General features: G+C 33.7%; 1 protein-coding gene across 2 annotated transcripts; it reads left to right on the forward strand.

Annotated features, from left to right (window-relative positions):
* Positions 1–4,470: 4,470 nt before the first annotated feature.
* Positions 4,471–11,189, forward strand: LOC110631298 (plastidic glucose transporter 4). Of its 2 annotated transcripts, none has more exons than XM_021779072.2 (14): positions 4,471–4,900; positions 5,023–5,313; positions 5,423–5,537; positions 5,732–5,799; positions 6,145–6,277; positions 6,361–6,460; positions 6,546–6,658; positions 8,100–8,193; positions 8,311–8,464; positions 8,947–9,093; positions 9,187–9,260; positions 10,105–10,193; positions 10,299–10,413; positions 10,667–11,189. In XM_021779072.2, the coding sequence occupies exons 2-14, from the start codon at positions 5,034–5,036 to the stop codon at positions 10,847–10,849; spliced, it is 1,665 nt and encodes a 554-aa protein (XP_021634764.1). In that variant the 5' UTR covers positions 4,471–4,900; positions 5,023–5,033; the 3' UTR covers positions 10,850–11,189. The 2 variants fall into 2 exon arrangements, with proteins under 2 accessions (XP_021634764.1, XP_021634771.1); XM_021779079.2 differs by having other exon boundaries at positions 4,553–4,900; positions 5,027–5,313.
* Positions 11,190–12,932: the final 1,743 nt, after the last annotated feature.

Below are 12,932 nucleotides of genomic sequence, written 5' to 3' on the forward strand. Positions count from 1 at the left end.
AGACTCATGGCCCGATTAATGGTTAAGAATAATCAGTGTCTAGAATAAGTTTAGTAAATAAGTGATAAATGATTCTAAGGTTTAAAGTGTTTAAAAGTTTTAAAATGGAAGAGTTGGGTAGAGTTACGACATTGAAAGAGATAAAATTGAAGTTTTGTTTCTTACAAATACAGAGGTTTTTATACTCTTGTCCGTACAAGGTATGTACATCAATCTCTTTAAAATAATCTGTTTTACTTTTAACATAATCTTTTACGCCTATTCATTAATAGGAAATAAATAGCTCAGTTAATGCTTAATCACTAAGATTATACTTTTCTAGACACCCTTAAATTAAAAGGGGCTAAAATATACATATTTAAAGTTTCGAATAAAAATTGAAATATTGAGTGTTATAAATCAAGAAATTAGATTGTTGAGATTATTCTAATTCTTCAAATTTTTAAAAATAAAAATCTTAATTTTTTATTTTTTTCGAGTATTTAAATATAATTTAATCGAGTCTATATAGTCATTTACACGTATCATAATTTTAAATATTTATATGTTATAATACTCTAATATTAAATTATTTGTGCATATCTAACCCAAGATTATGATGCAGGATCCAAGCAGCAAAATTCAAACACTTTACCTCACAAGACAAGAGTAAGATTAGAAAAAGTTAACCTAACATAATTAAGTTTGTCATATACGTGAGAAAGACTTGCATAGACTTGGAAGCCTAAGAGAGAAAGATTGGCATCGTCTTTATGGGTCCATGATGAGTAATAATTTTGTGCATGTTAGCGTGATTGACGATAAGTTCTAACCCTAAATAAGCTTTATTTATTGAAGCGAAGATCTTCACGTATCTTACTAACTACCATGATTAATTAAGACTTCTCATATTATCATGCTTTTCATAAAAAGAAATTAAATCCCATATGTCATCTTATTAAATATTTTAATTTAGCAATTAAAATTCTACAATATATTAAAAAATATATATATATGTATTTGTAAGTTATTTTTTTACTAAAACATAGTGTAAAATAAAAATATAATATATTACATGCATTACATATGGCTAATAGTGTTGCTAGAAGAAATTTTGTAGACGCAATTTAGCTTTGTTTGTTTCATAATGGAAAATAATTTAAATTTGAAAAATATATTTTACGTAGAAAATAGTTTCTATAAAAAAATTATAGTAAAATAATTTATGTTATATTTTTTATTATAATTAAATGAAAAGATATTAATATATATGGTAGGATTAATAAAATTTTTAAAATATAAAAATAACTTAATTTTTTAAAAAATAAAATTATTTTTTAAAAGTAATACTAATCGGGAAGGAAAAATATTTGGAGGAAAATAGTGAAAATCCCACTTTCCCTTGTTTGGATATGTGAGGGAAAATAACATTTATTTTCATCTGGTTATTATCCCCCAATTTCAAGTGAAAGTGTGAGGATCGAGCGGTAAAGTTTACTATTGGCTATGAAATTACTCATGTGCCCCTCTATTTTAAATTAATTTTCTATTTAAAAGTATAAAAAATATAAGAATGACTGGATTCCACATATAATAATATTCAAAATTTTAATAAAATAAATTGATGCAAAATTATAATAAAATTTATTTGTTAAAAATAAAATTTATTTTCCCTCTTTTATTTCCCGTCCCCTCCATAATCATAAAAGTCATTACCAGAACCTTAAGAACTTGTCTTATCTTGTCTGCTGCTTTATCAAATTCAAATAATTGTAGTGTAGGTCTTGATGTGGTCTGTATAGGTAGATACAGGTTTCGCTGAGGGATGCCAATTTTCAAACGATGGGCAGCATGATGCCTCAGTTTTTTTTTTTTGAAAATGACTATGATGTGATCACGATTACGTGGTTACCTAATCTAAATTATACTTACACTCTCAAAATTTTTTTTTTTTTTATCTCTGAATTATGAATTTTATTTTTATGAATAAAATAAATATTGAATAGAAATATTTTATTTTTTAATTTTGTGTTAACGGGATAATATTTATAATGATATAATAATAATAATAATAATAAAATAAGCCAACAAAATAAGAGCCAAAATTATTGAAAGCAATTGCTTTGACAAGGTCTTTTTCTTGTGATGATATGTTTCCCCACTAATTAGTAAAATATAACTATCATTTATAAATCATTTTCATGCTTTTCTCTTCTTGTCGGTTGAAGAAATTTAGTTAGTTTCTACTAATTTTGTTTTGTTTTTTTTTTTTTCAGAAATAAAAGCTGCATTTGTAATAGAATGGGCCTAAGCCCAAAAACATGATACAATCAAAAGTGTAGAACAAGGCCCATGGCTTAAGAACATAAACACCAACTTAAATAATAGGCCCAGACACAGCCGAAGTCCAGTTACAGCTTAAGCCTATATCTCCCCCAAACCTAAAGCTGGTGTTTCTGTAGAGGGAGAGCCTGTTTCGGTGCATATTGAAAAGTTAGTGTACAAAACAGCTTCTTACTTAATTCAATTGGTGAATTTGGATCGATTTTATGCTAGTGTAGGCCTATAAATTAATCTAATTATGTATAATTGATGTTGAATTTCCCTCACACGATATATACACTTTTTTATCTGAAGATAATAATTTTGCATTGAAAAAAGCTCAGTCTAGTATAAGGAAGCCTCTAGCTTGATTGAATTACAGATAAAGTTAAAACTCAAGACTCATAACATAAAAAACTCATACTTAAGACCTTCTCAGAAACCCTAACACAGTTTATTCATTTACTTAATTTATTTTTAAATAAATTATTTAATCTTATTTTTGTGCTATTAATATTATTTTTAAATAATTAATAATAAATATATAAAGTATATACGCTGTGAATAAAAAGAAAAAATCAATGCATTTAGAATGAGTTAAATTTTATCAAGAATTTATAATTATGATTAATAATTCATGTTGTTACATTTTAAAGATAAGCTATTCCTATATATATTAAATATTTTTATATTAGTATTTATTTTAAATTAATGACAAGCGCTTTAAGATTTTTTTTTTCAAATTTATAAGTTAAACATACTAATATCAGCCCACATAAGCATGTGGTTTTACTAAGAACATACACATACATTTAAGGTGCTAGTTATCTCAATTATGAATTTTCTATTTCCAGAAAGAAAAGCCCTTCCTTTTTTGGCCGGTTGTGGGGAGGAGGGATTCGAATGCGACACTGTAATTTGTAACCATGTGCTCTAATCTTCTGAATTACAGGCCCACTCTGTTTTCACTGAATCTGTTCTAAAAAATACCTTAAAAAAGAAAATTTTTCTTCTGCCTGTGGCGTGATTAATCCTTACTTCTTCTCTTTCTTTTTTATTTTTATCAAAGATAATAAGTTCAAAGATTATAAGCTTGGGTTTAGCAATAAACATCTCAAACATGACCACAAGATTACAAGAGTTTAAGAGAAAATAAAACTTACAGGTAAATCAGCCTAAAAAGACAATAACGCCTACTTTTAGTAATAGATAGAAGAGTCGACAGTTAGAGCTCCATTAATCTCTGAGTTTTATAAGGTTAAGTGGTCGAAAAAAAGCAAACAATTATGAAAAATTAAAAGTAATTTTTCTCAGAGTTTAAAATAGAATGCACACTTTCGCAGTTTAAAAATATCGAGAAAGATTATTTCAAATGGGCTGAACACACCACCGCCTGACAGCAGCAAGCAGACTAACAAATCTAAAATCAAAAGAAGAATATACGAGTTTTAACTATTACATAATAAGGCTTCCTTCTCCGACAACCACAAACCACAAGACATCCTTCAAAGCAACTACCACAGTTCCTTAGAGGCTGGGAAAGATACCTACAACACTAAGAAATGAGTCATTTCCTCAAGATGAGCATGCAAGCAACAAAAACCAAAAAATATATAGCTAACCATGAAGGCAGGGAGGAAATCTACTTCCAAGGTCAGGAGAGTATTGTCCCCTACTCCACAAAGAAGGGTTTTTGAAGTCTAGAAGAAACAAAGAGGGTTTTCTCTTCTATAGAAGAGAGGGAGAGCTGCTATGTATAGTTAATTTGGTGGCAATGTTGTGAATTTTGCTCTTAAATTAATGATGATTTTAGGATCACACAATAAAAATATTTTGTACTAATTTTTTTCATATTTTTTAATATTTAAAACAGCTATAAAATAAATTTGCATTAGTCTATTTCTCAACTACATGACTTCTAGCATTAATCCTTGTTCATTTATGCAAGTGCATTTTTAATATAAACAGATATCATTTAACAAAATAATAAATTAAACATCACTACATTACATTATATTAAATTAGTATATTTATCATATATTTGAGGTTAATAATAATAATAATAATAGATATGGTGAATTAAAAAACTTTAAATTGGAGGACGTACTTATCCTAAAAAATAGAAAGCAGTCCATAACAGAACAGGAGAAACAGCCAGAAAAGCAGAAACTAGTACTGCTGATGCTGCAACTAGAATAGGCAACAGAGAACGTAAAGCACTGCTGTGGATCCACGTGCAACCCCATCTGGCATCTGCGATATCTTCTCAAACTCAACCTCAGAATCTAATCCGAAATCCCAACGTAATCATCCATTTCCCGTTTCCTTTCAACCCTTTCTTCCCACTCTTTAAAAAAAAAAAAAATGAATGAGAAGAAAATGCTTGCAATGAAAATTTATTTATTTATTTAAAAAATGAGAATGAAGAGACTTGAAATCTCCACCACCTTTGTTCTTGTTTAGCAAGTGAAACTGTCTCTCTCGGCGGAATTTCTGAAGCTTCTCTATCTTTAACAAATCAGTAAATAAAATCACAACCCAAAGCAGGCGGCCAACTGCCAGACAAGGAAGGGCAATTTCTCTGAAGCGCAACCCAACAGTGAGTCACCGACTTCGAAACGATTTCGTTTCGATTATCTTCTAACGATGCCTTTTTGGTCTTTTGGATTTTTTTTTTCTTCTTACCTATTTTGACTTTTTTAAGTCTTATGAATTTTCAAGACAGGTGAAAAATGCAGGCATCCGTGTATTCAGTTAAAGGCATCACCACCGGCATAAGCGTCGGTTCTCAGCCTCGTAATCGGAGGAGACTGCTTGCCGCCGGTGGCCTTTCTGGTGGTTTTAGGAAGAGTAGTTCTTTATCGGTATCAGTGTCGTCCTTTAATTATAGCAGTTGCATGAGGAGCAGGATTACTTTCTGTGGATTGCGTCCAGCTGAAACGGTCTCCATGGGAACCGAGCTCGTGCGTACTGCCTTTTCTAGGTCCCGTCTGGTCAAGGCTCTTTCATCCGGTTCGTTTCTCTTGAACTTGATTCAGTGCTTCGATCAATTCTAGTAGGTTCTGGAATTTGAAATTTTCGAATAGTGATCTTGCATCTCGCGTTTGATTCTTGATTCCAGAGGGAGATATTGAAGAAGCTGCTCCTATCCATCCTCAGAGAAAATCTACTGGAACTGTTTTGCCGTTCGTTGGTATTGCTTGTTTGGGAGCAATTTTGTTTGGTTACCATCTTGCGTATGTCTAAATCTAAATCTGAATTAGTCTTCGCTTTGTTCAGCATTGGTCAATTCAAATATTTGATTCTAGATTTTTGTGCAAGTGAGATGAATTCATTATTAGCTTTCTGGCACGCCTATTTTTATTGTTCTGCCTTACTTTTTCCAAGTATGAGGCTCATTGTACTGTTCTCTTACTCTTTGTTGATTCAGGGTGGTGAATGGTGCTCTTGAGTATCTCGCCAAGGATCTCGGAATTGCTGAAAACACTGTTCTACAAGGCAAGATGAAGTTAATTGTGATTCAAAATATTTCTTCATATCTAGTACTGGTAGTATGTGCTTATTGTTCCATTAAAACTTATGAGGTAGATAATGCATTAGCAAAAGCAGGATGCTTGTTTTTTAACAACAGAAAAAGGAAATCTGTGAATTGATAAATTCAGCCTTGTCTATTACTATTTGGGGGTGGGGGTGGGGGTGGGGGTGAGTAACTTAGTATTGGTTCATATCATTACTATATACTTGCATGATTGTAAATCATGGTTGTTCCTTTCTTCTTATTCTCTCCTACTGGTTTTTCACCTTCCACTGTTTTAAATATCATTTGCCTGCAACATTGAGCAGGATGGATAGTTAGCACACTGCTCGCTGGTGCCACTGTTGGTTCATTTACTGGAGGTGCATTGGCGGACAAGCTTGGCAGAACAAGAACTTTTCAACTAGATGCAATCCCTCTCATAATTGGAGCATTTCTTTGGTCTGTCCGTTTTCAGGCTTTGAGCTGTCGCCTTAAGTAATTGTGCTAAAATTATTTTTTCACGTTGTCTTAAATGTTCTCAGTACTACAGCACAGAGTGTACAGACTATGATAATCGGTCGTCTACTTGCTGGTGTTGGAATTGGTATATCTTCTGCCATTGTGCCTCTTTACATATCAGAGGTAATTCATCCCAATTTCGAGGTTTCTCTTGACTCCGGATAATTTTGCGAGAGCTGATGTCCTAACACTTAATTGTTTTGATCAGATTTCACCAACTGAAATTCGTGGTGCTCTGGGGTCTGTAAACCAACTTTTCATATGTATCGGGATTCTGTTGGCATTGGTGGCTGGACTACCATTAGCAGGAAACCCTTTATGGTATTTCTATTTTTCATTTATTGTTTTGGTTGCATGCTCCATTTTACAATGAATCAACATGAAAAAGAATATATAAGCATGCTAAACTAGCATACTGTCTCTTTGTAATGCAGCGGTTAACATCAGAAAAAACGTTGCTTCCAAATGCCACTGTCAAACATACTAGAAAGTTGGTGGCATGCATTAGAGACTACTGAAATGGGCTTGAAAGATAAGCAATGAATCTGGATAGATTGTTGTTGTAAAAACAGATCAGTAGAGTGTTTCTAGACCGTATGATAAAAATTCACTTTCTTATTTTAATTTCTTTTGCTTCAAGGTACTTGTTGAGTTGAAATGACATTATTAACTTATGAGGCTGGATCCAAATAGTAAAGAAGAAATAGGTCTGTCGAACATTGTTTATTTGTCAAGAAGTGGATGGCTCTTTAAATTGATGAGGGCTGGTCTCATAGAGACTTTAGGTCGAATATGGTTGGAGATTCTTGGTAAAATTTCATTTACTTAATAGGATAAGCGTAGCGCATTTGTATGAGGCCATATGCAACTCTTTTTTTTTACTATTATCATAAGTTGCCCCCTTCCATTTTGGTGGAGCAAGGATTTTTGGAAAGTTTGATCACTCATGTGCAGCTGTAGGAATGGAAATATTTGCAATTAGGAGTACTGCCCTGTGTGTGGATCCATTGAATTAGGAACTTCAAACTTGTTAAGATTGGCAAGTTTAAATATTTATGAATTATGCTTTTTTTTTTATACCTTCTGGTTTTCTTTTGCCACAATTACTTTGTTTAAATTAAAGTCCACGTTACCTTTGTCAATAGCTACTCTTAGATGATAGAAACAGTTTCAATCTTTTGGATGGAAGAATAAAGTGAAAGCAAAGTGTTAAGCAATCAATCATATAATGCACCTTTATTTTTAGATTATCATGTGAATGCAGTTAATTTTAAGTAGTTCTTCTAGTAATTCCCACTTGAATGTTCAATTTATTGCTCAGACATTATTTAACTTCATAAGTTTTTTGGTAGAGGCTTATGTGGAAGTGTTTTAGTTAGTTTTTTTTTGCTATCACATAGCAAATTCAAATACAATGGCAGAGCTGGTAATAATTTGCATGGCCCGATAATATTATTTAATAATAAGCTTGTCTCATAACATCCAGAATTCAGATAAACTTTACATTGGAAACTCAGTACAGCTTAGTTTGAAATCGACCTTCTTTTATGATTCTCATGTGTTTTTTTGCTTGGACTTCACACATTAATCAAGTTGCTTGTGCGCAATTATTAATGAAGTTAATTGAGTAGTGGCCAGTTATGGTTTGATTTTGTATTATTCTCATTCTTGTATAACTTCCTAATTATGGTCTGTCTTAGACATTGTATTTCTTGGATCACCTTTTGCTTTATCGTATTTAGTTCTTTTTATTTTCTGTTAGGTGGAGAACAATGTTTGGCATTGCCGCTGTTCCTTCTATTCTATTGGCTCTGGGAATGGCATTTTCTCCAGAAAGTCCTAGATGGCTTTTTCAGGTTATTCTGTGGAATTTAATCCCCTGATAGAATCTTTGAATGTTATTCTTTGTTTCATTGTAATTACATATGGATTTCATTGATAAACTGTTACTGATCAAATATATTGTCTTGCAGCAAGGAAAGATTTCTGAAGCGGAAAAGTCCATAAGGACACTCTATGGAAAAGAAAGAGTTGCAGAGGTTATGCAAGATTTAGCAGTTGGAGGTCAAGGCTCTGCAGAGCCAGAAGCTGGATGGTTTGATCTGTTTAGCAGCCGCTATTGGAAAGGTACCTGTAAAAATAATGCAAGCTTCTGTTATTCAAGTGGAACTATTGGTTTTTTGTTGTTGGACTTGGAATATTTTAGAGCATTGTAAAGGAATATGTTCTATTGGATGAAATTATTTAGGGCCAAAATTTTGTGAACATATTCTTAGGCACGATCTGTATATTAATTAGCTATTGATGCATCAATTAAAACCACTGTTGCTGAACTTCATACAAGGAAGAAGGCGTGTGGCTTCTGTTGAGATTGTCATTACCTGCTTGAAACCAGTGGTGCTGATACAGTCAATAATAACTTATGACTCATTAGAACATAGTGCTTTCCCAAGAAAATACCTAACAGTAATATGTATATAAATGGATCCTAAGATGATATTCTTGTGCCTCAGTTTTGGTGCAGCCTTTTGCTTATCGTACTATATTTGTAATTTATATGTCTGATGCATGATGTTAATTTTCTCCTTGACTTGTTTGCTGTGATGCAGTTGTGAGTGTTGGTGTAGCACTTTTCTTTTTCCAGCAGATGGCTGGGATAAATGCTGTGGTTTATTATTCTACTGCTGTGTTCCGCAGTGTTGGAATTGCATCTGATGTCGCAGCAAGTGCTCTTGTTGGGGCATCAAATGTCTTTGGTAATATATATTTTTTGTCTGTTTGATATCTAGTAAATAATATATATATATATTTTTTTGTATTCGATGTTTAACATCGCTTGATTCTTCTAGGCACAACTGTGGCTTCATCTTTAATGGACAGACAGGGAAGAAAAAGTCTTCTAATAACAAGCTTTTTCGGAATGGTATGCAATATTATATCTGGAGTAGTTGAATTTCCGGTGAAATATTTTCTCCTGTCAATTACATACTTGAAGCTTTTGAAACTATCCTCTGCTGTTACATTTTGGCCTTACAGTACTGTGTATTATTTTTTTTTCCCTCTACCTTTGTTGCTGAAAACTATTTGAAAGTTTCTTTTTAATGTATGCTTGCTAGTCCAATTCCAAATATAATTTATTTTATCAACAAAATAGTAAGCATCTTCGGATTTTGTATTAATGAATTGAAAAAGTAAAAACTATTTATGGAGGAGCTCATATCCTTGTGTAAATGAAGATATGCTTTTTTTAATAGTTTATTCTAAATGACATAATAAAATATAAATAGCTTTCAATTAGGTGACAAACTAGCTATATGTTTAGTCTTTATATGTATTCAGTAAATTTTGTTTAGCTGATTTAACATATGTCTGGATGTGTTATGCATTCAGTAAATTTGGTTGAACTGATTTAACTAATGTCTGGATGGGCAATTTTGTGTGCGAAAATATCCTCTGCTTGTCCAAAGGATGATTTTACCTGATATTCTGAATTTATTCTAGGATGCCAGAGAGGGATATATTTCCTTAAATGGTTAATTATGTGTTATGGATGTGATTTATATTGGTAGAAGTTAATGCCGGTAACTGTTCTGTTCCAGAGCACATGATATAAATTTTAATAACATGATATGAGCCTGCAATTGCTGAAAACCATCTACATGACATTTTTTCAGTTTGTGTTGTTTTCACATGCAAAAATTATAATCAAGTTTTTAGGATGGTCTCATGTCTGATACATTTTCATCTGGTGCCCTATTCTTGTAAAGGCTGCTTCCATGTTGCTGCTTTCCTTGACCTTCACTTGGAAGGTCCTGGCACCATATTCTGGCACCCTTGCTGTTCTTGGGACTGTTTGGTAAGATACTGATTCTGCTTGCTATATTAGGAAAAGTTCTTTTGGTGTTTGGGTTTTAATCTTTTTGTGGCTTGTGAAATAAATGTCTTTTATCTCATAACGCAGCTATGTGTTGTCCTTTTCACTTGGTGCTGGTCCTGTGCCTGCTCTTCTTTTGCCAGAGATATTTGCCTCCAGAATCAGAGCAAAAGCAGTTGCTTTATCCTTGGGCATGCATTGGGTAAGTCTATGGAAGAAAACTTTACTATTATTCGTGAATGGTAATATTATGACCAATTAATTTTGTTGGAAAGTTGTTATTTTGCTTTTTATCGCTGCATTTAGAATCTAGTTATGAAAGAGGAAAGCAAGACATAAATTCGTCAAATCTTTCAATTGACTGAATAATAAAACATTTCCATGACATATAATCACTAGTCCATTCCATTCATGATAGGGAAATGCTTACTATGATTGGTTTTCTTTGGTAACAGATCTCGAATTTTTTCATCGGTCTTTATTTCTTGAGCGTTGTAAACAAGTTTGGGATCAGCACCGTGTATTTGGGGTTTGCAGCCATTTGCGTTCTCGCTGTATTGTACATAGCTGTTAATGTTGTGGAAACGAAGGGAAGATCCTTGGAGGAAATAGAGCGTGCTCTGAACCCTGCAATTTGATTTGGGTTTTTGTCGAAAGTGGCTGTGGTAATAATTTCGTTGCGGTTCATTATTGACCTTAAGATGGGGTAGTACCTTTTTCCCGTTTTTTGGAAGGTTTCTTTGTTCTACTGAGATAATGGCCCAATGGGGCATGTTTGCCTGTCAACCCTTCAAATGTTAAATCAGCGATTCAGCGGTAACCAGCTTTGAGAGAACCACCTTTGTTGTGTAACTTAGGATCAGAATTGGGGCAACAGTAATTTATGTAGCTGGGGCTGAATGATAAATTTCCCTAAGATTTTTACCATATGGTTCTTGGCCTTGCAACGAATTTTACGTTACATGGCTGCTTATCACATCTAAATTCTTGAAATATATGTAATTATTTTCTAGATAAGTTTTTCAGGTTGATGATAAATCTTTTGATCAAGACGGCAGGGTATCCCACTGCCCACTGCAGACAAATGAACTTCAGATTAGGCATCATCAAGACACTGCCCGGAATTTGGAAGCAGTTGAGATTCTTTGTCGTATGGAACAACATCAAGTTTGTCCCGAGTTTTCTTTCCCAACAATTCTCCTGGTTAATGCAGCAATTTAAACTTACCAGAGCCAAAATAATGGGAATTCCCTCTCTAACCCCCATAAATATGGTAAACCCCGGCGCATTATCAAACACTGTTGATCCATGCAGGGTGCTAACTTAAATATGAACGATGCACTGCTTGCACATTACAATACCATAATAACTATCCAAAATCATGGCGCCAACATAACTTCATTATTTAAAATTCAAGAGTTATTGTTTCCGAGGATGAATAACACCAAGCAGTTGGATAAATTGTGAAAAATATTGTATCACAAATTGATTTTGAAAAGGTGTTGCTCATATGGAAGCGTTACATCCTTTTATTCTTTTGGGTTCCTCTGATAAAGGGGTATCACTGTTTTATCACCTACTACTGCCGAAATACTAAAATGGAGCAGGTGATCACAGGAGATCAAACATTGCTTGGTTCAAAGTCATCCTATGCTCATGTCATCTCAGCATGCAAAGAAATTCAACACAACCAGCCTCAAAAAGCCTTAGCCTTCTCTCTTCTAGTAGAGAGAGAATTTTTCGGTGGTTTTCATCTCTAATGCTTCAGGCCTTTCTTTCTGCCATAACGTCGGCTTTTTCTGCTCCCTGTGGGGCAGGGGGAGCTTCCTCCTCCTACACTATCCACCATCGGGTGGGCTGTAGATATTTGTTTTTGGGTTTCTCGAAAGATTGAGGCTCATTTTAAGAGAGATTTGTTTGATCTGCCTGTTTTTTTATAAGGGTGCTTGTTTGTGCTTTGCATGTTGCTTTTGTTCTTCCTTCTTACTAGTGACCCACTGTGGCTGATGGATCTACTAGCACCGCGTCTTGATGACTTGCCTCTCATCGGCGTTTTGGAGTTTTTGCTACTTTCTCTAGAACACTTACAACAACTTCTGAATTGCTTCGGTCCCTGGAGCTCTGCCTCTCCATCCTCTTCAAGTCAACCCAGCTCTATGTTTCTAGCGCAACAACTCAATCTGTCTTCCTCTGCTGGAGCTGATAGCATCATCTGGGGTTTCCTTTGGGTTTGGTTCACTTTTTTGGTATCCTGTGTGGCATCTCCTTTCAAGATGAATCCCTTGCTGCTCTATTCTCTCTATTGTTTGAAGAGTCTCCGACGACTCTTAGCTGGAGGGCCATGTGGCGCTAAGAGCTTCGGTTCCTTGTCTTCACGGGTTGCTCTCTTATGGAGTCAGAGTCCCGCAACTCTAGGATTTGATTTTCATGGCCTGGGTTTCTTTCCTTGGACCTGGTTGTGGGGCTTTGTATGGGTGCCAGATATTCTGGCATTGGCCTTATATTTTTTCTAATTTTAATGAAATTTTCTATCTTTGACAAAAAAAAAAAAAAAAAAAAAAAACACAATCAGCCTCAAAGAACTTTTTGCTCATTGTTTAACAAGAGCAACTTTCAAAGTAGAGAAAGCAGGATTTTCATGTGCATCATGATATTTACACGAGAAATAAATTATACGTTTAATAAGAAAAAAAAGACCGTTAAAAAAAAATCCATGTCAAA

Source organism: Manihot esculenta, chromosome 1 (genome assembly GCF_001659605.2).
Source record: "Manihot esculenta cultivar AM560-2 chromosome 1, M.esculenta_v8, whole genome shotgun sequence".
Classification (NCBI taxonomy): Eukaryota; Viridiplantae; Streptophyta; class Magnoliopsida; order Malpighiales; family Euphorbiaceae; genus Manihot; species Manihot esculenta.